The following is a 26136-nucleotide window of genomic DNA, read 5'->3' as shown; positions in this document are numbered from 1 at the left end:
GACGGATTTCTGATTATATGAGATTAGAAAAGTGTTTTTTAAAACCTAGAAAAGTGCTTTTTAAAACCATTTGAGTCCAGTTTTCTGTTACTCTTAGCTGAGGGTTTCTCAACCTTGAAGCTATCGACATTTGGTGCCAGGTAATTCTTTGTTGTGGGAGGGCTGTTGTGTGCATTACAGGATGTTTGGCAGTAACCTTGACTTGTATCCCTTAGATGTTAATAGTACTTCCCCTCGCCTTCAGCTTTGACAACCCAAAGTGTCTCCAGACAGATCGCCAAATGTTTGGGGTTCAGGGAGGAGAGACAATTTGCCCCCAGTTGAGAACCACTGTCATAGACAAAGGCATCCTAATGGATGTGAAGGCCTCTATTCGGTGGCTCCTCAGGAGGATAAAAATTGCTGCTGCCTATATGCTCCAGAGTGTTCCAAGGATCAAAGTGAGATCAGGTGTGTGAGAAAAGCAAATACACACAAGGTGTTGCTAATCATTACCTGTCTTTGATGCTGCTGCTGCATTGATAGCAATGTTGTAGTTTCCATTTATTCTTTAAATGGGCAGAGATGTTTAACTTAACAGATGGCCAACGTGGATAGTGAATTGAATTTTCTCCCGGCAAAGTTGGTGAACCCCGCCAGAACTCTCTGGGGCTCTTCCGCTGCTCAGAAACCCTGATCTCCGGCAGCCTGGCCCTGAGCTGGACCCCCAAACCCAACTCGTTGTCCCAGGAAGTGATGGGGGCTGCAGAACTCACCCTTTAGCAGATTTTCACAGATTAAGAGAGATCTTCATATTTAGCTGCTAGAAAGATGGATGCCATCCATACAATAGTGTGTTCCCAGCTCACACATCTGTGTACTTGAGACCCGCAGTGTCAGGGGCCCCTGGACAAAACCCTTCCTCCAATTGGCTGACACATCAAGGCCTCTTTCCTTAGACATCTCCCGACTCCCATGATCAGTGCCTTCAGATTCATCATTTCTTGGAGAGTTTATGTCCCTAAGTGTCCCAAAATGTCCCCTGGGAAGGTGTATGAGGGGAGCTAGACTTTAGGTGCAGAGTATTTCAGAGTGTGGGAATAGGTGAGGGGACCAGTGCTGGAGGCATCTGAAAGCAATGGATGGATAGGTTACTTCCATGCCAAATGCTTACCACGTGCCAGGCACTGGGGGTGGGGGGGGGGTGGGGAGCAAAGGGCATTAGGAGGCAGTTACAGCCCACACAATCTACTGGGGGATATGTAGTGGATGCTGGATTGCCCTCCTGATCTTGTCCTGTATCATGGTATAGGACAACTACCCCCACTAACACAGCAACTACTCCAATCTTGTGCTCTTTCCCCATCCTCTGCAGCCTAGGTGATTTGTTGGTCACTAATTTGCCTTCTGAACCAGAGATAGGACACGTATCAGGGCTTGGCATATGATTTGGACTGGAGAAGGCATTTATTGGAGGCTTCTAGGAAAAAGCAGTTCTCCTTTGAGGGAGGGGGCCATGCCTTGCAAAAGTGATGCCGAGTCGGGCTACGTCCTGATTATTTTCATGAAGGAGTCAAGCTGAGGATTGAACCAATATATAAAGGAAGGCTGAGCCAAGAGAGTGTCAGGGAACTCAAGCTGGAGCCTTGATCAAGCATGTGATCCACCTCTGGACTTTTTGGTGGCAGATGTTAATAAAACCTTTTTACTGTGTGAGCCAGTTCGAACTGGATTTTTCTGTTACTTGAATTACAAACTGTCCAGACTGACCCAGAGTTTGGTACCAAGAAGGGGTTGCTACAATAAGCAAACCTCAAATGTAGATCGGCTGAGAAGAGGTGTTCATGCACAGAGCAGCAGGATGTCTTTACCTGAGTTAGGAAGACGGTGATCCCAGTTTAAGAAAACGACTGGTTCTCCCTGTTTCACCCTGGGATACAGACCCTACGTGTGGGGAGATAGGACATTTGGAGACATCTGGTGGGAAATACTCAGGATGTTGGCTGCCTCTGGCAGTCCTTGTTAAGGTCCTAGGAGACACAAATTTAGGAGGAGGGTAGCCTATTTGAAAATGGGGAGGAAAAAAAAACACAGCTCTGCTAAGAGAAGGCCTTTCTGCCTGTGGCCTGCAATCTGAAGTGACTGGACTTTGATGAGCAAGCCCCGCTGGGTTGGAAAAGCTGATGTAACTGGCTAAAGTTAGAACACAGGCAGAAAATCAGGTGGCTTAGCAAGAGAAAAGATTAGGACCCTGGGAAAATGGTGCCCCCAAGTCCCAGGTCTCTATGGAACGTCTTGTCTTAGGTACTTCAAGTTTGATAAATGGGACAATTCACTCACTGTGGACATGCAGCTAAAACAGCTGGGGGGTAGGGAGCCGACATGGGATAATTTCATGTCAGAGATGAAGGAAGATGCCACTAATCTGGGGAGCAGGGCAGCGAGCAAGGCACAGAGCCCATTTGCCAGCTCAAGGATTCTGACCTGAAATCAAATCCGGACTTGAATAGAAAAAAAAACAGTGTTGACTTGCCAAAGAAAGGGGCCAACTAACACCTGAAATTGCCCATTCCTCAGGGCAATCCCTGAACTTGTACCCACCAGAAGTGTGTTTTTAAAGCAGTGACTCTCCTTGCCCACCCAGTTGTTAGCAAGGCAGCAGATGGGGCAGCTACATGCAAACCCAGAACTGGGGCCACCATCTCAGCTGACAGAGAAACTTGCTTTACCACCATGGCTTCCCCAATATTTTCTCAAGACTGCACATATTACTGGCCAATGACACTTGAATGTGTTTCCCATGGTCTTCTTCTCCAAATGGAGAATTCTTCTGAAATTCTTATTGCAGATATACTGGATTCTGCCCCACCCCCCTCCCCAGTATTGACTATGTTGATAGTGGAGAAGTTCAGAATTTAGTTCATAGGCTACCATCCCATGAGTTGCTACTTCCAGACATGATGGAGAGTATGATGCATCTTCCAGAAAATATGAACTCGAATCTGAATCCAGTAACTGGATGAGTGATGGGGTTTCACCCATTAGGGGAGGAGGTGAGTCTACATTAGCCAAGTGTGTATATTTCTGATGATTATATATGGAAAGGAGAATGTACAGATGTTGGTTCACCAAAGGGGTGGACTATAGTGGGATATTAGGGTTACTGTTTAACACTCATCTCCCCTTCTCAGGATAATAATCCTGATTCTGTTCCAGTAATTCAACTTGATCTCATCGCTTGTATGGTTTAGAGAAAGCTAACTCCCCTCCCAAATCTAGGACCAGAGTGTACTGCCAACATCAAGCTCATACCAGTGACCCTGTGTAGACCTTCAAGTCTGGATGGGGATCTGCTTGAAACTCCTTAGAGACACGTTCTCTCTCCTTCCTTCTTCTTCTGGGATAGAATGTGGGCGAATATGAGTCCTGAAGCAGCTGTTTCACTGTCATGAGGGAAACCAATTGAGACTAAAGCCAACACAAGGAGGAAAAGTTGAAAGAATTAGAGACCATGGAGCTGTGGCCCTGATCGCACCATACTCATCTTCATCCTTAGGCTTTTGAGTTACATGATGTCCTCTTTGATATTTGATCCAGAAAACTCAAGTTTTCTGCTATATGTCACTAAACAACCAACTATTGGGGCACTGGGTGGCTCATTCTCTTAAGTATCTGCCTTCAGCCCAGGATCCTGGGATTGAGCCCCACCAGGCTGGGATCCTGGGATTGAGTCCCACCAGGCTCTCTGTTCAACAGAGAGCCTGCTGCTCCCTCTCTATCTACTGGTCACTTCCCCTGCTTGTTCTCTCTCTCTCTCTCTCTCTCTCTCTCATTCTCTGCCAAATAAATAAAATGCTTCAAAAATAAAATAAACAACCAATTATTACAGAGTGTGGTAAATGCTAAAATAAAATTATGAAAAAGTATTGGTAGCAAAGAGAGAAGGTGGGCTAATTAGCTAAGAGGAGAAATATTTCTTTTTTTTTCTTTAAGACAAATTTATTGAGATATCTTTGACTTACAGAAGTTGTTTATATTTAAGGTGTATGATATGATTGACATATAGACACACTGAAAAAATCACCACGACCAAGTTCAACAACTTATCCCTCAGTTCCATATGGGTATCCTTTTGTGTATGTGTGCGTGGTGGGATATAATTTAAGATCTACCCTCTTAGAAATTTTCAAGTAAAAAAAAAAGATAATTAATTTTAAAAAATAATAAAAAAATTAAAAAAAGAAATTTTCAAGTATACAATACATTATTGTTAACTGTTATTATCGTGCTGTATATTAGATGTCCAGAATTAATCCATTCCACATAACTAAAGCTTTGCATCTTTTGACCAATATATCCTCATTTCTCCAACCACAATTCTACTCTCAAGAAGCACTTGTTTCTTTAAGTACTTAGCATTAAACGCACTCCTTTGGTGGAATTTACTGGACTCATCCGAGCCATCGCTATATATCTCTTCAGTCCATCCAGGTGGGAATGGCTGTATTGAGGCCTTTAGTGTAGGGCACTGCCCTCTGACATCTCAAAGTCCCTAATAAATACTGAGTGATGGAAGGAAACCTGCCATCTGTTGCCCCCATCCCTTGGCAGGGCAGTCTCCTGGTGCCCCCTCTCCCATGAGCAGCCAGCCACCTCCTAACCCTGTTCCTCCCTTTGCTGTTACAGAAGATGGATCACATGTCTCCTAGGCTGAGAGCCTTCCTCTCTGAACCCATCGGAGAAAAGGATGTTGCCTGGGTGGACGGGATCAGCCATGAGCTTGCCATCAATTTAGTCACCAAAGGTTTCAACAAGGTAATTCATTTTTTTCTTATTGCCCCAAATTCTCTCCCAGACCTCTGTTCCTCTAGTCCTGCCAGATGGCAGTCGCTGCTACATGTCCCTGCAAGGGGCCGTCAGAGAGCAAAGCCACCACTTGGCAGAGCTCCAACGGCTTCAGCGCCACTGACCCCTCATGCTTGGGCAGCCTCGAGGGCCAGTAGATGATGGGCAAATTGAATGGCTTTGGCTCAGAGCAGCTGGACCGGGCATGACTCACTTGGTGTTCAAACACGCAGAGGTCGACAGAAGTGAGCCAGCCGCCGAATCTGGGGCTGAGCTGTCAGGATGGATGATTTGGATGCACTTTCCACCTCCACAAAGAGACTCATGGGGTCTCGTTTGCCCCGCCAGGGCACCAGCTTGGCAACGCCAGGTGGAGTTACAGCAGGGTAATGGCAACGGCAGGAGCGGTCTACACCAGAGTAAGAGGATGTGAGTTGTTCTCAGATGTCACTCACAGCCCAAGAATGACCTCAAGGGTATCCAGTGGAATCTAAACATTCTTTTCTATGGTGCAGCAAAAGCTGCTTGGAGCTTTAGGAGTTCGATTCGGAAGAGAACCTAAAGAGAGCCAACACATACAGAAGTGGATGGAAATTCACTCCAAGTGTTGCACACTCAGTTGAGAGGTTTCGTGCACTACTATCCATACCACTGCGCAGGAAGATGTTACAGAGACACCAGCGAGGCGGGGAACGCTTGCATGCAGGGCTGATAATCAGTTTGGTGTGTGCCTACACAGTGTGTGGCTGTTGCCAGGGGGCTTCTGAACCACTGGGCCTCTGGTTTTCGAATTGACATGCTGTTCATACCAGTTGTTAAATATTCTGAACATCACCTCAATCTACTGGCCTATTTAAGATCCAATAGGTGGTATTGTTAGGCAGTTGGATCTCCGTGATTGAGGTAGGTTTGATTCTTTCCTCCCCAGATAAAGGAGATGGGACCATCCCCCAGCAGGTAGTGAAGCAAGCAAATCTGGCTAGGGAAGAAATTTTTTTTTTTAAAGATTTTATTAATTTATTCATGAGAAACACAGAGAGAGAGAGAGAGAGACAGAGACAGAGACAGAGACACAGGCAGAGGGAGAAGTGGGCTCCATGCAGGGAGCCTGACGTGGGACTCAGTCTCCAGTCTCCAGGATCATGCCCTGGGCTGAAGGCAGCGCTACACTGCTGAGCCATCTGGGCTGCTCCTAGGGAAGACATTTTAAATTAAAAATTCCTTTTTGAAAGATATGATTGCCCCTTTTTTCTTTCTATTGTGGTGTAAGTAACGCACCTACATTGATGTGAAGTGTTCAGCTCAGTGAATTTTTATATATATATGCTCATGGAGCCACTCCTCAGATCCAGTGATTGGATACCTCCAGAATCCCAGATGACCCCCTTGTGTCTCTCCCCACTTGATGCCATCCCCCATTCTCAGTGGTTCCCATTATTCTGGCTTCTACTACCTTTGATTTAATGGTGTTTTTTTTGCTGTTGTTCAGCCATACTCAGCATTTAAAAAATATTTTTATTCACATACAGTGAATTTCACCCTTTTTAGTACATAGTTCTGCAAGGTTTGACAAATGGATGCAGTCATGAGGCCACTACCACAATCAAGGCATAGAACATTCCTCTGTGCCCTTCATACTCCCCACCCTCAGTCCCTGGCAACCACTCATTTGTTTTCTGTCCCTGTGGTTTTGTCTTTTCCAGCCTGTGTTTTTAATAAGGATTACAGGTAAGGCGATAGGCATGTTTAAGATAAAGAAATGAATGAATAATGGGAAAATTTTAGGCATCCCAGAACTTGCTACACAGAGTCAGGGCTGTAGAGAAGAAATTATGCCTCTGTGTGGCCAGGTCCCCCTTATGTTCAAGACCTGGTGAGCACGGCGACCAGCACACCGCTTTTAGGCCCTCTTCATTCCTAGGCTCACTGATTCCAAACACTAACATAAGGGATTTCACCTTTCTCCTTTGCTTTGAGCCCCTCACTCACCTGTGGATGAGATGAGGGTCTGTATCTCCACTTTACAAAAAAGAAGACAGAAGAAGAGTTAGTGCTTTGATCAAGGTCCCAAGTGAGGATGAGAATGGCTGTGGATAGTGTTGTCACAAACCATGCAGAAAGATCTGGATCCTGGTGGTTACCATCAGCAGGGAGGGGGCTTACCCTGGGATTCGGCGATGAGACTCCGTATCAGGATAGAGCCTGGCTGAGCCTGTAAAAGGTTCCAGGAGACACGATGTGGCACCTACGATGGTGAACAAATGCTTCTGAGTGAGGACCGGTCAGCAGAAAGGGCCAGCAGGAAGAGCCTCCAGGCAGGCAGATCCTGCAGGGCAGTTGTCTCAGATTTAGCATATAAAAATGCATGCTCCTATTTTTTTTTTGACTTTTAGTTTTAGAGCAGTTTTAGGTTCACAGCAAAATTGAGCAGAAGATGCAAAGATTTTTCCCAGGTATCCCTTGCCCCCCTCTACATATACACCTCTCTCATGAGCCGCACCCCAACCAGAGTGGTCCATCTGTACCCGTCAAAGAATTTACGTTGACACATCGTAATCACCCAGGGTCCATAGCTAATATCAGGGTTCACTGGCAGAGTTTCTATGGGTTTGTACAAATGTGTAATGACACATATCCACGGTTATAGTAACAGAAAGAGCTGTTTCACTGCCCCCAGAATCCTCTGAGCTCCAGGACTTTTATACCCTGTCTGCAGGAGACCTTAGGGAGGGACACCTTTCTGGGTCTCATGCTATCCTTTGTCTTTGCTGGCCTCTGCTGAGATATAGTTGTCCCCTCCCCCAGCTATGGCCTGACTTTGAAAACTATCGATTCTTCTATGGCTTCACCCAAGTCTCTTCAGGAACTCCACAGTTATTTTGCACCTGCCCTCTCTCAGGCAGTCAGCCTGGCAGATCTAGATCTCTGAGAATCTAGATCTCTGCTGTCTGAGTGGCCACTGTGGCCATTTATACCTATCGAGCATTTGTCTGAATAGAGATGTTTTATGTATATAAAGTACACACTGTAATTTTTATAGATTTAGGATTTTAAAGTACCCCTCCCAATGCAAAGTGTCTCATCAATAGTTTTTTTTATTGATTACATGTTGAAATGATAATGTTTTTGAAATATGGGAGGAAATAAAGCATATTATCAGAACTAATTTCACCTGTTTCATCCTCCCCCCCTTTTTTCCTGTGGCTACTAGAATATTAAAAATTATTATTATTATTAAGATTTTATTTATTTATTCATGAGTGACAGAGAGAGAGAGAGAGATAGGCAGAAAAACAGGCAGAGGGAGAAGCAGGCTCCAGGCAAGGAGCCAGACGTGGGACTCGATCCTGGGACTCCAGGACCACACCCTGGGCCAAAGGCAGGAACTAAACTGCTGAGCCATCCAGGGATCCCCAGAATACTAAAAATTACATATGTGGCTGGCTCACATTAAATTTCTACTGGACAGCACTGGTCTAGATTTAACGACAGAAGGGCTATGAGGGACAAAGGAATGATCGTGAAGGGAAAATACATTGGTGCACAAGACGTCAAAAGACTTTCCGTGGCCTGGCTCTAGCTCTGTCTTATATTACCCATCCCTACCCACTCCATACCCAAGCCGGTCTGTCCATGAATCACGAACACATACGGGACACCCACCTGCAGGCCTCCCTTGAAATGGACATTCACTCCCTTCCCCACTCCATTCACAACCGACCTTCTCTGGGAGGAATGCCTTCCTTCTGTCTGCCCACCTCACCCTAACATGCTTGTGTTTCTGAACCCGAGTATTCAATAAGACCCCTTGCTGTGACATCTGTACTGTTGACTATTTTTTCCACATGTGGCCTGAGAACCCACACTCATTAGCTAGAGAGGCACAGCTTGCCTTTGGGCTCTCCCATGTGAAGCACAGGATGCTTCTACGATCTTTGTACTCCTCTTTCTCCCTGTGAAAACCCTGCCCACGGATGAGTGAGTTTCCAAGCACTCAGTAAATTCAGAGACTTTGAGCAGTGCCTTATGGGAGCAGGTGCATTGCCGTGGGGATAACCCTGAAGTTATCTAACAGCGAGGAGGTTAAGTTTACCACCCCAGAGAATCTGGTTTGATTCAGTGCTCTTTGAAGACACTGTAAAGTCATCCCTGAGCCTAAATCTTCCTCCTGAAAGATACTTGGAAGATCAGGGAGGGATATATGGGCTACCTGTTCCCTAAGGCTCTCCTAGTAGCAGAACTTGTGTATGATGTTCACTCCATGTCAGGCACTATCCTCGGTGTATTACTTACATCTTACTGAGTCATCAAAATATCCTATAAGGTATACTATTTCACCTTCCTTTTACTGATGGGGAAACAGAGGCACAGAATAGTCACATGACTTACTCAAAGTCACTCGGGGTGAGAAAGGCAAAATTCAAATCTGGGCAGACAGTCCCTGGGGGGGGGGGTGGGAGGTAGTAATGCAGAGGCCCCCACAGCCTGATGTCTGGGCCCTGCAAGGAGTCAGTCTCAAAGTTTGGGGTTACCCCGCATAGGGTTGCCAGCTAAAATTCAGGAACCCACTCCATTAAAACTGAATTTTAGTTAAACAAATAATTTTTTTAGTATATCTCAGTGAGACATGAATCAGAAAGAAGAAGGGGCAAGCCCTGCACTGGATCGAGCATTCACACTAGAGACAAGGAGATTTAAACCAGAAATTCCCCAGAGGTACTGAATTTTCAAGATTGTCCCGGGCTCCCGGCAGCCACGAAGGCTGAAGAGAGAGCCAACATCTGGCTACAGAAAGTTATTGTTCATTCTACAACGAAGTCTTTTTTTTTTAAGATATTATTTATTTATTCATGAGACACAGAGAGAGAAAAAGAGAGAGAGGCAGAGACACAGGCAGGGGAGAAGCAGACTCCATGCAGGGAGCCCGACATGGGACTCGATCCCGGGTCTCCAGGATCAGGCCCTGGGCTGAAGACGGCGCTAAACCACTGAGCCACCGGGCTGCCCACCACAACAAAGTCTTGTGGCCACGTGAGTACATTCACTCTAGTCTCCAAGGAGCTAGCAAGTCTGGGCAGAGGCATCAGAGAAGCCTGAGAATCAGAGAGGGCCAAGACCACAGATCTCCGTCTGAAAAGGCCAGGTGACGGTCGGTAGGTACACTTGTGGGGAGCATTGCATAACGTGCAGGGTGTCAAATCACAATGTTGTACACCTGGAACGAAAGTGTGTCAACTTTCCTCAAATAAAAAAAATGTTAACAAAAGAAAAGAAAAGGCCAGGTGCCACGGTGAAGATGGAAAATTTAGATTGGCATGGGCCACGACCAGCACCTAGCGCTAACTGAAGATATGAGGTCCCTGGTTCTCATGTAACTGAGGACTTCAAGATACAGTCGCAGCGCAGCCTTAAACCAAGGGGGCCTCTGTCGACTGAGGTGAGGCCCTTCTTCCTGCAGCATTCCTGGAAAATTTGCCTCTGGGCCTACATATGCACTGCCTGGCTGCTGAGGCAGGTGCAGATGGGGAGGCGCTGATCACCTCCAGCAGCTGATGCCAAGCAGTGGGGCCTCCAAAAGGGCCAAGGCTGACATAGGTGCCAGGCCTGATGCCGACCAGTGGGATATGCAAGGTCAGGGCTCAGGAAAGCAAAAATCAACCTCTCAGATTCTCAGTGATTCCATCTGGAGAATGGAACTGGGTTAAAAATGTTCCAGGGGTCTGGAGCCCACTGAAAGCACTCAAGCGCCACTTACTATTATCATTACCGTTACTATTATTTATCAGTATCACTAATGTTCTCTCTCCCTGGCCGGAGTTCCTTGTTCCCTGATCTCGTTATTCACCTCTGCACCCCCGACACCCACTGCACAACTGGCTCACTTTCAATAAACGTTCATTTTTTTCAAAATGTTGAATTAAAAAACATCTCCAAAAAATCGCCACTGAAAAGATGAGGATGCTGATAAAGTAAAACGAGATCCTTCTAAGCAACAATATGGCTTTTCTAAAAAGATGATTCAAGTAGCAGTTTAAAATGACAGTGACATCCCGGCTGTTTTTTTAAATCTTTTCAACAACTGGACTATGACTAAAAATAAGAAACCCCAAGCGCCAACAGCTTGGGTACATTTTACAACTGCAATTCAGCTTTTACTTAGTTTATTTTAAAAAAATATATGTTCCCTTTGGTTAAGATGAAGTTTGCTTTGTTTTATGTAATTGAAGGTAAACAGACAGCAGCAGGTTTTCCTGGAGAGGGCCCAGGACTGTGGGCGTGGACACTGGTTCTCGTTCATTCCACTCTGGAGAGCCTCCAAACCAGCCTCAAGAGATGGCTGTTTATATGTCACCTTAAATCTTCAGGCTTCATCATTTAGTGGCTCAATCTGTGGCCACGCAATCTCGGGTGTCTTTTCTCCGTGTAGTCTTGCTCCTTGTCAATAACCATGTGCTAAAATTAAAGAGATAAATTAAAAGCTGTAGGGCAGTAGTTAGAAAGTTAGAAAATGAGAGAACACCTTATCAGCCCTGGTGTACTTAATATTAATTCCGTGCATTTTTCATGCACACCGACTCTTCAGAAAGGAAAGATGGGCAAAGTTTATCGTGTTTTACATTCTGTGCTTCTTCCATAGGCGAAGCATTCTAGGACAAATAAGGAATTTGCATTTTCCTAATGTTCTCACATTGAATCCACTTAATTCAACTTGCAAGGGGGGACAGGTCATGTGGTGTGGCTTCAGGTGATGCAGAAACTGAGCCCGATTCTTGGAGGTCTCACTTGAGGTTAAGTGAGTTGCCTGAGGTCACACAGCTGGTTTGCAAGAATAAATTGGTGTTAAGATGTCCTTCATCTACCCATCCCACTAACAGTGGTTCTTGGTTGAGGGAGAATTCATCCCCAAGGGGATATGTGGCAGTGTCTGGAGACACTTTGATTGTCACAATTTGGGGAGCTAGGGACAGCTACTGGCATCTAGTGGGTAGAAAGTGGGGATGCTGCTAAACTTGCTGCAATGCACAGGACAGTTCCCACCCACTCCGACAGCACAAAATTATCCACAATGTCAACAGTGATGAGAGTTAGAAACTCTGTAAGATCTACTAAGAAAGCGATGGGGTGGGGAGCATCTCTGACTCCTCCTTATGTGTGTATGCGTACACGTATGTATGTGTGTGTCTGTGTGTGTGTGTGTGTGTGTGTTAAAAAGAAATACTAGGGGCTCCTGGCGGACTCAGTTGCTGGTGCATGCAACTCTTGATCTCAACGTTGTAAGTTTGAGCTCCACATTGGGTGGAGAGATTACTTAAAATCTTTAAAAAAAAAGAGAGAGAGAAAGAGAGAGAGAAACACTAGATCAGAGGCCAGAAGGGAACATCAGAGGCCAGTAGGCTCTTGCTACTCAAAATGCTGTGCCTGGACCAGCATCTGCTGGAGCATGTTCAAAATGCAGACTTTCAGGCTCTACTCCAGATTTAATGAGTCAGAACCTCCCTTTTAACAAGGTCTCAAGTAATTCATGGCATCATTAAACTTGAGAAAGACAGGTCTGGTTTACCCCAGGCTGGACAGACCCCTACCCCAACCTGAGAGAGTGGAAAAGTGAGCATGTATGAGTGTGTACAAGCCAGGGGAGGGGGCAGAGGAAGAAGTAGACTCCCCGATGAGGCGGGAGCCTGATGTGAGGCTCGATCCCACCATCCCGGGATCATGACCAGAGCTGAAGGCAGACCCTTAACCAATCAAGCCACTCGGGCATCCTTGAGAAATGCCACTTAACTTGGCCTCACATCTTGCCAAAGGCCAGTCCCAGCATCCCCACTGCCCCAGCCAGGGTTTCAGGGCCTGCTATTATCCTCCCTCAAACCTGACCTGTGCCCCTTCCTCTGATTTTCACTCAAGTCCTGGTGTCAGAGAAGAGCACCTCTGGGCCAATTTATTATAACGTTTCCCATTTTTCTCCCTGCCTCACCCCCTCCTCACAGGCCTACATCCTGTTGGGACAGTTCCTTCTGATGCACAAGAATGAAGCCGAATTTCAGAAGTGGCTCATTTGTTGTTGTGGTGCCACCGAGAGTGAGGCCCAGGAGAGTTCTCACTGTCTGAAGGAGTGGTGCTCCTGCTTCCTCTAGACACACACCTCCTTGCCCTGATGCCTGGGTAAATGGCGCACTCTGCACTGGCACCCAGGCTTGGGGTCATTATTTTTGTGTTTAACTTTAAGGATACACGTTCATCATACAGAGTAGTGCAAGAATATAAAAGAGGACAAACAAAAGACAAATGATCCCCAAATTCACTATCTCAAAACAACTGTCATTCACCTTACATGAATATCATGCCAAATATCTTGGCGTAAATTTTTATAAAAGAATCTTTTATTTTTAAATGGGGATTAAGTTTTAAGTCAGTGTATTGGTTATCTATTGCTGCATAGCAAATGAACCCAAAGCATAGCAGCTTAAAACAATTTTATCTTACACAGTTTCTTAAGGGTCAGGAAATGAGAGTTACTCAGCTGGGTGGTTCTGGCTCTGGGTCTCCCATGAGGTTGAAAACTGCCAGCTGGGCAGCAGTCATCTGAAGGTTTGACTGGGACTGGAGGATCCACTTGTAAGTGGCTGAGCACACATGGCTGTTGACTGGAGGCTTCAGCTGCTCTTGGCGTGGGCCTCTCCATAGGGCTACATATGGCATAGCATGTAGCTTCCCCCAAAGCAGCTGACCCAAGAGAGAGTAAGAGAGTAAGCAGGAAGCCACAGTGCCTTTTACGACCTCGTCTCTGACTCATACTAAATCACTTCTGCCTTGTTCTATTTTTAGAAGCAAGTCATTAAATCCTTAAGAGAATTAAACTTTCTTGAAACAGCTACCAAGATGGTGTACATATTTTTAAGAGCATCATAGTCAGGTTTCTGATGTATAATTTATATTCAGTAAAACTTGCCCTTTTTAGGTGTGTAGTTCTATGACTTTTGACAAATGCACTTTCATTGCCCCAAAGAGTTCCATAATGCTCTCCAATAGTCATCCTATGCCCCTCCACAGTCCTTGCCAACCAATGCTCTGGTTTTGTCCTTATAGTTTGGACATTTCCAGAAAGCCAAACAAATGTAATCACACAATATGTAACCTTTTAAGAGTACCTTCTTCCATTTAGCAAAATTCAGTTGAGATAAATTCACTATTTGGCCTTTATAAATTCAGGAGAATTTTGGCAGATGTTGTTGGTGCCTGACCCCATATCCTGTTTGCATTCGCTTTTCTAGTAGGGTCCAGTAACTTCCTTCAGCAAGCACCTGCCAGCAGAGATCTTGAGTTGCAACAGTGGGCATCCACCCATGCACAGGGCAGGAAGGCAGTGCTGGGGAGTTAACACCCACTAGTGGGTGGAAGTTGATGGGTAAATGCCTCAGCTTCCTTGTGTTTTGGGTGGGACAGCTCTGAGGTGGTATCTCCCAGCTCCCCAGCAGGGTTGAACCCAGCTTCCCACAGTGACCCCCTGCCCTTTTAACACCTCCATGCATTTGCTTTCTTTCCTTCCCACTCTAGTATCAGGGTTTCCTGGGATTATCCCTCAATGGAATATTTAATTTTAGTCTCCGTCTGGTTTGAGAAGAACCAAACTTAAGGCAAAAGTGTTAGAATTTAATTTTATTTCAACAGAAGAAGAGAAGTGGAACTGAAAGAATTATCAAACTTCCTTGAATTTTTTTCTTCATTACTAGATAAGTCTTTTCTAAATCAATTTATTTCAAGTATAAAGAATAATATGGGGAAAACTGTAAGAGAGATTAATATCATTAGGTATATATTTTAAAGTGTTTTAAAATATTAGATGGTATAAATTCCCACTTTATAAAAAGAAAAGTAAAAAGAAGGTAGTACTCTTAATTCTCATTTTTTAAAATTGGTTTTAGTATTATTCTTAACTTGTCAAGATTTATAGCATTTACACACTCCCTATAAGCATAATCCCTGCAGTTGTTCAGTCCTAGTTATATATTTAAGAGCTAATCATCAATTCTTGTTGGTATAATTATTTAAAAAACCATAGCTTTGTCACTCCTGAATTTTTTGTTTTGATACATCTTCCTGTTGGTTGAGTCAGATGGTTATATTAGTCAGAATAGGTCAGATTATGCGGCTGTAACTAACAATCCCCTAATGCTTAGTGATTTAGCCAACAAATGTTCATTTCTCTGTTAAGCTTCATATATAACATATGCCATCAGGAGAGCTGTATCTGTTGTAATCTTTCTGAGAGTGAGTTAGATAGAAATTCTCTTTCAATACATGCTTGGGTTGCCTGGCTGACTCAGTCGAAAGAGCATGCAACTCTTGATCTCAGAGTCATGAGTTTGAGCCCCATGTTGGGTATAGAGACTACTCAAATAAATTTTTTAAAAAATGCTTCCATGAGCCTCGGTGTCCATCGAAAGATGAATAGATGAAGAAGATGTGGTTTATGTATACAATGGAATATTACCTAGCCATTAGAAATGACAAATACCCACCATTTGTTTCGACGTGGATGGAACTGGAGGGTATTATGCTGAGTGAAATAAGTCAATCGGAGAAAGACAAACATTATATGGTCTCATTCATTTGGGGATTATAAAAAATAGTGAAAGGGAATAAAGGGGAAGGGAGAAAAAATGAGTGGGAAATATCAGAAAGGGAGACGGAACATGAGAGATTCCTAACTCTGGGAAACGAACTAGGGGTGGTAGAGGGGGAAGTGGGTGGGGGGTGGGGGTGGCTGGGTGATGGGCACTGAGGGGGGCACTTGATGAGATGAGCACTAGGTGTTATTCTATATGTAGGCAAATTGAACATCAATAAAAAATAAATTTATTTTTAAAAATGCTTCCATGAGTACCACAGCAGTGGCAAGGTGCCCTGGTGAATTACACATTATATTTCAAAGCCTCTACCCAGACTGATATATTCTACTTATGTTCACATTTCATTGTGAATGAAACAACAAAGCAAATCACATGGTCATATTTAAGTTCAAAGGGTCAAGGACCCTTCTGAATTCAGAAGCAGCAGAAATGTCTGGTGACAGCACTAATCAATACCACAATCATCAATCTGGTTCAATAATTTTTCCCTGGGTGCCTCACAGGTGTTACATTTCCTAAGTTCATAATGTGATTAGGATATTTCCATTGGGATCTGTTTAACTCTTTCTAGCTCTGCTTCTTTAGCTGTTCCCAAAGAGAGTCCAAGAAGAAGAATTCCAGGTGAGCCATCTGACTGGCCCAAAGATTTAAACAGCTCCATCTCTTGAGATATCAGGTTCTGGCCACCCAGAACCCTTCCCTGGCTCCCTCCTGTCTAGCACACACTTGGATTAACCCTCTACTGAAATAGTCATGGGATTTAGAAGTCACTCTTTTTTTTTTTTAAGATAAATTTATGTGTTTGTTTGTTTTAGAGAGAGAGCACTCACATGCACATGCAAGTGGGGATGTGGGCAGAAGGATAAGGACATTGAATTTGAAGCAGACTCCACACTGATTATGGAGCCCGGCAAGGGGCTTGATCTCATGATCCTGAGATCATGGCCTGAACCGAAACCACGAGTCAGATTCTTAACCAACTGAGCCAGTCAAGTGCCCCACAGTCACTCATTTTTTAAGACAAGAGCTAGTTGGCTCTAGGGAAAGGAGAATGGGAAGTAGTCCTGTCCCTCACTCTATTTCCACATACCTCCCATATTGCTGAAATTCATCCCTTTAATCAGGTTGATGTCTAGGATCATGTAGGAAGATAACAGAGCTGAGAAACTTGGGAGGAGATGGGCTTCCAAGATTAAGGAGCCTCTACAGACATTGAAAACCAGAATAGATGTTCCTTGTGTAGTGTAACTGGTGAGACACTGAGGATGAACCCTGTTCACTCATGATTTACTTTACAGACAGTAGGAATGCTCCCCATCAGCCATTTATTCATTTGTATTGATTTTAGTCTTTCTCATAAATAAAATTATTGGCTTCAAATTCTTCACCTTCTCCCTGTATTTTCCACCTTTGTCAGGTGGTTTTGCAGTCCCTCCCTCTAGAGGCAGATTAACTCTCAGTCCCTTGACTTAGACTTGACCATGTGACTTGCTTTGGCCAAAAGTATGAGTCTGAAATGAAAGCATGCCAGTTCTGAGCTTCACTGTGTATTTCTACTTGCTCTCTCATGTCTCTATCAACATTGAGAGAAGAACTAGATCCTTGGATAACTGCTGCCCCTTCAGGGTCCTAGAATGAAACCCAATGAAACTGATCTGAGCCCAACATGCAGCAAGGACCCGAGGCCAGGCAGACCTGAAGTTTGATGAAAAGCTGCCAAGCAGAGCCCACCCTGGTCAGCCAACTCTCAGCCAACTCACAGATGCATGAGCAGGAATAAAGGATTGCTATACAAAGCCACTAATGTTTGGCACAGTTTGCTACGCAGTGATATCTAACTGATACACTCCTCCTAGTCTAACATGTCCTTACCCCACCAAATGGTGCTGCATTAAAGCCCAACCAAACCTTTCAATAGAGCAGCAGTCCAGAGTGTGTGAAAGAATATTGCCTCTGAAGGCAGCCAGGCACAGGTATGAATTCCAGCTGTGCCAATGCATTGGCACATTATCCTGGTAAGCTACTTGATCTCACTGAGCCTCAGTTTCTTCATCCATAAAATGGGGGCAGGAAGGTAATTACCCTGCCTTGAAGGCTAGATTAATTGAAATAGTATATGTTAATGACATGGTTCATAGTAGAAGCTCTGTCTTTGTTCTAAAGGCTCTCCTCTGAGTCTGACCCCCTGAGTGCTTGGTTATGTCTTGATACTTGGGAGAGAATTCATAGCTGTCAGTTGGAAGGGAGGCCAGCTATCAGCCTACCCAGTTCTGTTCCAGTATACGAGTACAGAACACTCTACGCTCTTTAGGGACCACACATTCTTTAATGAGTGGGTAAGAAAGGACAACCAGTACAAATCAGATTTTGACTCAGATCTTACAGGGCCACATCAGCCCACTGATCCCCAAAGGCATTTTCAAGGACACTTAAGAGGGGTGACCATGTACATGTGTCCTCAGCCAGGTCAAAGGCTCATCTACTTGGCAGGACAGTTTTAATGATTTGGGAAAGGATTGGTGCCTGAGAACATTTACCAATCATTATGGATTTAAGCAGCATGTTAAACGGAAGCCAAACCATGTGGAAGGAAGAGGGGTCAAGTATTGACTCTTAGCCCAATATGTGTAGTTCGGAGTATCTGTGAATCAATAAGTGATTCCAGTTAGTATTTATGGAGAGTCCAAGGCTCTGAGCATGGTTAGGTGCTAGGGGAAAGGCAAAGGGGATAAGAACAAGTTTCTCTGGTTTCAAGCTTAATAATACATTAAGCTTAATAAGAGATGATTGGGAGAAGGGAGGGAAGAGCAGCCAACGTGTTAGGAGGTAGATATATTTTAGCTTGCATCATCCCAGAAGTATACCTCAAGACAAAGGCCTGAAGGAAAGCTTCCTTTTCCAGGAATCTCCCAGAAAATTCCATTATGGGAGTGGGCAGTATGGCAGGAAGGAGAAAGCAACCAATAAAGATCTTCCATCTCTGGCACCATGGACAACTGGACCACATCCCACCCAGGGAACTCTGGGAGCCAGTGTAGAGCATGCATTCAGTCACCTCACCCTGGGGTAGCTAAATACCTGCTCTTATCAGTCATTTGTTGAGGACTGCTCCCACAGGAAATTAATCCCTTAGCTCTTGAACCTGCCACATGGGGAAAGTGAACCTCACCGAGAAGGAGGTCAGGCACTGGCAGCTGGAGGTCCGCCCAGCCGCATGCACTGAAGCGGTAAAGGTGAGGGCACACAGGGTGTGGGGCACCCATAGCTCCTGGTACAGGCTGGGTTTTGGAGTAGGACAGGCCTGGCTTTAAAAGCAACCCATCTCTCACCAGTGGAGCCGTGGTAAGCCTTTTTGGAGAGTCACCCTGTCGGCCTCACTACTTATCTGTAAAAGGGTGATGATGATAGTATCTTTACTCAAGCCCTGGGGAGATGAACATTCCTGGCACTTGAGAAGAGCTTCATGAATAGTAGCTCTAAAAGCCTAAGTATTGGGATGCCTGGGTGGCTCAGTGGTTGAGTGTGTGGCCTTTGGCTCAGGATGTGATCCCGGGTCCTCGGATGGAGTCCTGCATTGGGCTCCCCACTGGGATCCTACTTCTCCCTTCACCTATGTCTCTGCCTCTCTCTGTGTCTCTCATGAATAAATAAATAAAATATTTTTTAAAAGCCTAAGTCTTAAAATGTGTAGCACTGATGGTATATTGTTATTTATAGAAAGGAGAGGTAGGATTGGATGAGAGTAGTCAGGAAAGGCTTCTAGGAGGAGGTGACATTTGAGCTTGGTGTTAAAGGGGGAGGTCAGGATTGAATAAAGGGGGAAGAAGGGAGTGGGAGAAGGAGCTATGAGGGGAAACAAAACCAACAGGCCCAGAGAGAGTGAGTTGAAGGAACCTATTGCAGGTTCTCTGTCCTAGCAAGGTTAGTGCTCAGCAGCAGTGAGTGGGGACAGAGACTTCATCGGTACTGATGACCCAGAATAGGTTATAGGAGCCTTGCTCCCTGCACCTGAGAAATCCTGTAGTAGCTGGTTACTACAACCAACAACCCTTTACTCTTCCTTGTATCCACACCCTTTACACAACTTTGCAGCTCCTCCTGCCAAGAGGCAGAGTCTACCTCTCTTCCTATTGAATCTGGACTAACCTCGTGACTTGCTTTGGCCAAAAGAATATGGTGGGTATGACACTGTGACAGTTGTGAGCCTAGGCTTCTGCTTGCTCTCTTGTACCCCTGTGATGCCCACACAAACAAGCCTGTGCTAGCTCGCTGGAGAATGAGAGACACATGGGCCACTTGTCTCCATTGCCTCATCCAACAGCCAACTGCCAGCCAGCCATCAGAGTGAGGTCATCCTAGACCAGCCAACCCATCAGCTGAAACTCAGATGCATGAGTGAGTCTAGCTGAGATCAGCCATGCCTGGCCTAGAGCTGGAAAACCACCCAACTAACCTACAAACTCATGTAAAGAAACCCTATTGTTTTAAGCCACTGTGTTTTGGTGGTAGTTTGCTATGCGGCTAGAGCTAACTGCTAGAATTCCCATGTGAGGCTTCAGAGTGTGCAGCATCCCAGGTGTAAGATGGAAAGCTCCCACTTCTTTTTTAGAGGGTACCCAGACTAATATAGTAGTAAATGGTGATAATGGGAGGGATCCCATGGCTCATACACAAAAGCCAAGCAACCAAGGTGGGGTGGGAAAACCATGGAAGCTAAGCTTTGAACCAAGTATTTTATAAAGAGCATGGCTCAGAGTGGAAGAAGGCAGGATGAAACTGTGATTATCTAAGAGGGGAAGACAAGAATTATCAATGGTGTGACCAGTTGTGGAAGACGGGTGAATAAGTAAATAATGAATAAATGAATAAAATATTTTTTAAAAGCCTAAGTCTTAAAATGTGTAGCACTGATGGTATATTGTTATTTATAGAAAGAAGAGGTGGGGATGGATGAGAGTAGTCAGGGAAGGCTCCTAGGAGGAGGTGACATTTGCGGGTGATTAGTCTTGGGAATTTCTGAAAGACTCATGAAGGTAAACCTTTTAGCAAGTGTTTCTGGAAATATGTGTGTATGTATGTATGTGTGTGTGTATGCCTATATATGTGTGTGTAGATCTACATATATACACACATACATGTATATATTGCATATACGCATATATGTGTATATATGTTTCTACATACATGCATGTATATATGAGTATGTATATGGGTGTGCATATGTAGATATACAATTTTTAAATGTTTCCTGCTCTAAATACAGAAATGTGGAAATAGAAATGATTGAACCCACACTGCAACAGGCACTTTGCTAGCACCACAAATTCTCCCAGGGTGAGTGGAGGCACTTTTCTCTATCTTATAGACGAGAAAACTGAGGACCAAAAAAGTCAAGGGCCATGGCCACACTAATCTTATGATTTGCTTCAAACCGGGTCTGCCTGGCATTAAAGCAGTGCCTGCTGCCTCCAGAGCCACCCTTGATGGTGGAGAGGGGGGCATATCTGGCAATTCAGATGTGTTCTCAGTGACACATACATAGCACCTACCAGGGACATATGGGCATTAGAGGGGATAAGGGAGGCCCATTCAAATGGCCATGGGAAGATGACCTACAAGAGACTGCGCCTTAGTCCTTGGGATGTATTCTGTGTGGCCAGCCACCACCCCCGGATCCTCCCATGTCACTGGTCTTACATCATGAGCTGTTGCTCTAGGCAGAGGGGAAAGCTCCTCTTGAAATTATTTGGCTTGGAGACTTAGGGACCCCCTTCCTCCCTCCCCCCCCCCCCCCCGCCCACTTTCTAGTTCTCCCCTTTCTTTCCTAAGATCAAGGTCACTTTAGAGAAATGGAAGTCGCTAGTTATCTTTACAGACTCATCCTTGCCTATTTCTACCAGATGCTTCTTTGCTGTTGTTTGGTTTTCTCTCTATAGTCAATTCTCTGGTTTATGATTGAGCAAACTATGCTATTGTATTGCTTAACCTGGCCCAGTGACTGGATCTTTTTGGACCAGAGTGAGGAGCTTCTGGATAGTGCCACTGAGTGGGCCTGGGAACCATGGACAAATCACTTGACTTGTCTGTGTAATGAGGAGAATATCTGATTCTCATGTCTCCCAGCTTGGCTTTGAAGAGAGCTCAAAAATAAACATAAAGACATTTTAAACATAAAAGGAGATAGGGTGGCTGACAGCAGTGTGAGGGGTAGTTACTGCCCTGTTTCGTTCTGGACAACAACTACAGATGACTAATGGAAGTGGCACCTCTTCAGATCTCACCGTTTACACACATTAGTTGGTACCAGCTAGGTTGTGCTGTGACAAAAAAAAAAACACAAAGACCCCACAGAGCTTTATGTTCAACTCACGTCACATGCCCATCTCAGGTCTCCTGGGACCAGTCTGTGTTGCCATGACTCTAGGACCCAGGCTGACAGAGCAGGCCCATCCTGAACATTTGAAGTTTACCTCAGCAGAAAGAGCCCTAGGGAGGGCTCACACAGGCAATTAGGTACTCTGGCTCAGAAGTTACATGTCACTCTCACTAACAAATCATTGGCCAGAGCTAATCATGTAGTCCCACCCAGCCCCAACGGGACCAGGCAGTACTGTCTGCTGGAAGAGGGGAGAATGGAAAATTAGGGCAAACATCACAAATCACTGCCAAATCACTTTTTGGGAGGAGGTGGGTGATACTCACAGAAAGTCCCCAAGAAGGTTCCGTTCGATGCCATACTTGTCATTTTGCAAATTTGCCACCATCACTGAAATATAGGAGAAAATTGATAACCCCTCCTCCACCAAAAACTACCATCCAATTTTTTTTTAATTTTATTTATTCATGAGAGACACAGAGAGAGAGAGAGAGAGGCAGAGACACAGGCAGAGGGAGAAGCAGGCTCCATGCCAGGAGCCTGACGTGGGACTCGATCCCAGGACTCCAGGATCACGCTCCGGGCTGAAAGCAGGCACCAAACCACCGAGCCACCCAGGAATCCCCTACCATCCAATATTTAATTGAATTTCTTTCCAGTCTCTCTTCAATGGCATGGTTATACATTCATTAATAACAGCTTTATTGAAATATATTTCATACAGCATAAAATTCACCCTTTAAAAGTGTACAATTCAGGGGTTTTTAGTATATTCACAGAAATTGTGCAAACCATCACCACTATTTAATTTCAGAATATTTTTATCACCCCTGAAAGAAAACCTGTTAGTAATTGGCAGTGGCCCCCCAACCCTCCCACCCAGCCCCTGGCAGCCACTCATCAACTTTGTCTCTGTGGATATGCCTATTCTGGACCTTCCATGTCAATGGAATCACACAGTACATAGTCTTTGGTGACTGGCTTCTTGCACTGAACATCAAGGCCCATCCGTGGTGTAGTGTGTACATGTGTCCATGTTTACCGTGTACGTATGTACATTTTAAAAAACATATCTATGTTTTTAACTGATCCTATTAAACATCAGTTATCCTCTTCCTTTTATGTTTTGTTTTCTCTCATGAGTAATCTTTGAAAAACAGTTTTTACCATTTTTATAGCAATTCATTAGACTTATGTGCAGTACTGTGTGTTGAATTGCGCCCCTAGTTTTGGACTCTTAGGTGTTTGCTGGCTTATTTTTAGCATTATAAACAAAGCTTTTATGAGTAGCTGTACATTTCTTATTGAATGAATGAATGAATGAAGCCATAAATATAAATATGTATAACATTTCTCATTCTTCCCTTAAGGAAGATGCCTAAAAGTGAGTCTAAATGAGTGAATAAACAGGGACATTTTTAAGGCTTTTGATTTTAAAAAAAGATTTCTTTATTTGAGAGGGGGGAGGGACAGAGAGAGAGGGAGAGAGAATCCCAAGCAGGCTCCTCACTGAATGCAGAGCTCAATGTGGAGCTCAATCTCAGGACCCAGAGACCATGACCTGAGCCAAGATCAAGAGCCGGCCACTTAACTGACTGAGCCACCCAGGCACCCCTAAGGCTTTTGATTGTTAATGCTAATGCTTTTCTAGGAAGCTAAGCCAATTTGCTAAACGTGGTTTTGAGTTAATTCAACCACATCTTGCTCAGAGTTAACACAAATTCCTTACCATGGCCCAGGAGGCCCTGGACAATCTGGGCACACTACTTCTCTGGCTGCCTCTTCTCTGCCCCACCTGCTCTCCTGCTCCAGCCACTGGCCTCTGTTGGCCCTTAACCACCCGGGCCTACTCCCCAGCAGGGAGCTCAGGGGCCACACAATGGCTGTTCCCTGTGCCTGGAATACCCTTCGCTGGTCTCCCCATAACTCATTCACTTACTTCACCATCAGAGCTGGCCTGGTGCTGGGCCTGGAGGAAGCACTCAATAAATCTGTGTTGAATTGTGCTAATGGCTAGCACTCAGAGCCTTCCTTATAAAACCAGTGGCCCACTCAACCCATCTCCCTAGATGGCAGTGGAAGCTCTGGATTTTAAACAAGTCCTCGTCAGTGGTTCCTTCCTGACTCAGCTCTAGAACAAACTAGACAGGTGGCTACCTCTAGAACTGTTTGTTCCACCCTATAGTGAAACCTGGAAGGGGTGAACCCTGACAGAGAAGCCACCTTCTCTGGTGACTGGGGTTACAAAGATTTGTTTCTGAAAGGAGAGGAAACTTTACCAGGGCCCCCACAGCAAAGAGCCCACCAGGGGCCCAGCCAGCTCCCGGCCCCTAAACTGCTTCTGGGACAGACCCTCAGGTAGTGAAATCTCACCAGCACTTCCCAAGGAGCAGGCTCCCCATGCCCAAAGAGGGACATAGCCCATAGGCCTCCACAGAGTGGCTGATTTCCTGCATAGCCTGTGCTGTCCCACAGGCAAGGGTCCGGAGAGGAAACTCACGGGAAGTTGGGGAATCCCTTCTTTCTCCCAGTCTGCAGGGAATCCCTCAGGAGCCTCCCATTGTGGGACATTTCCGGCCAGGTTCCTGGGGTTTCCACTGCAGACAGAAGATCAAAATTTCCAAGCCCATACAGCAGTGTTTTTAAAGGGTCTGTAATTCAATGGGCAAACATGTCTCATAATTAACAACTTTAGAGTTAGGCCTGCATCAAGGAAGGCAATTCAGAACCAGTCGAGATCCCAGAGTAGTTCCCAAGTCACCTCCACCAGCAAGCAGGGCCAAAGAGCTTTCGCTCCTAATTTGCCCTACCCAGGCCCCTTTGGACCCAGCCACTGGGTGGGCGTGGCTCCCATTACTGGCTCAGAGCATTCTGGAATTCCTCCATTAGAATGGCCACTAGTGCCCAAAATGTTTTCTTAAATATTCTCAACATGGCAAATCTCTGTCTTCTGAAAATCCATTTGAATTTTGGGAAGAATGGAGTTAATTAGAGCAAAATTATAGAAATATGATGGGTAATCAAGTTATAGAGCACGATCTTTTAAAAAAAATGTTTTGTTCAAGTGTAACAGACACACCAAGAGAATTTTCAGAAACGGAATACCACCAGGTGACCACTATCCAGATCAAGAACAGAATATTACCAATAGCTCAGAGGCCCTTCATGCCCCTTTCAGACAGGTTTACCTCCCCTATGTCTGTTGTATTCACATCTAGCAGCAGAGATTGTGTAGACTGTTCTTGAGCTTGATATAGTGCAATATGTACACTTCTGTGTCCAGCTCTATCCACGTTACATGGGATTTATGTATGGTATTCATGTACAGTATTCATGTATAATATTGCAGACAGCAATGGCTGTATGCTATTTCGTTGTATGAATAGACTAATTTGCTTATTGACTATTGCAAATGATGCTACTTAGAACATTCTTGTATGTGTCTTTTGGTGGAATGTATGCACTCATTTATCTTGAGCATATGCCTCAAAGTGGAATTGCTAGATAGTGGGCTATGTGGAGCTAAGATAGTAACTGAAGCAGCTGGGTGTCATACAATAGGGAATGGTGGGGAGTGTGGCAAACTGGAGCATCTCTACCTCTTGAAAGAGAGCAGCTGACACTGAGCTCCCAGCTGGTGGTGGCTATATTGTGATCTCCTTCAGTTTTTTTTTTTTTAAAGATTTATTTATTCATTCAGAGAGAGCGAAGAGAGAGGCAGAGACACAGGCAGAGGGAGAAGCAGGCTCCATGCAGGAAGCCCGATGTGGGACTCGATCCTGGGTCTCCAGGAACACACCCCAGGCTGCAGGCAGCGCTAAACCGCTGCGCCACCGGGGCTGCCCGATCTCCTTCAGTTTTTCAGGAGTTGCCAGAAACCCAGATTTTCATGTGAGGCTTCCCAACTTTTTAATGTTGTAACAAATTCAAAAAGTTTGAAAAATATTGTACAGGGCAAAACATGTGGATAATTGTAATCTGCCTTATAGCCAGGAATTTGCTACCTCTGGCAAGCTAAACAAAGATGTGGTCAGGGACCCCAGGGACCTCAGCCTAGTTGTGGTCAGAGGGTGGGGGAAGTGGAGAGAGCTTTCTGAAAGGTTTGATCCCTGAGTGGGGTCTCGAGAAGGAGAAATGAGGGCAGGAAGGTGGGGAAAGAAGAGGGAGGTAATGTCTAGCACAGGAAGAGGTAACAATCTGACCCATGCATGGGGAATGATAAGAGAGCCTTGGAATTTTGAGAGATGGTGTACCTGCAGTGCAGGATACATGTGGGGATGGAGACTTCTCCATAAAGACGAGAGT

At 45.0% G+C, this 26136-nt stretch overlaps 1 protein-coding gene across 1 annotated transcript in view; it reads left to right on the top strand.

The window, feature by feature from the left end:
* The window catches only part of BANF2 (BANF family member 2), a 33892-nt gene extending 20876 nt beyond the window's left edge, over positions 1 to 13016 (top strand). The window contains exons 3-4 of the mRNA XM_038571534.1: positions 4666 to 4794; positions 12813 to 13016. Coding sequence (XP_038427462.1) covers positions 4669 to 4794; positions 12813 to 12959 — 273 coding nt within the window. The 5' untranslated portion in view covers positions 4666 to 4668 and the 3' untranslated portion in view covers positions 12960 to 13016. The remainder of the gene's footprint in view (positions 1 to 4665; positions 4795 to 12812) is intronic.
* The last annotated feature ends 13120 nt before the right edge of the window (positions 13017 to 26136 follow it).

This window comes from Canis lupus, chromosome 24 (assembly GCF_011100685.1).
Source record: "Canis lupus familiaris isolate Mischka breed German Shepherd chromosome 24, alternate assembly UU_Cfam_GSD_1.0, whole genome shotgun sequence".
NCBI classification, from domain to species: Eukaryota; Metazoa; Chordata; class Mammalia; order Carnivora; family Canidae; genus Canis; species Canis lupus.
The sequence above is the reverse complement of the archived record's forward strand: the minus strand, read 5'-3'. Positions and strand labels throughout refer to the sequence as shown.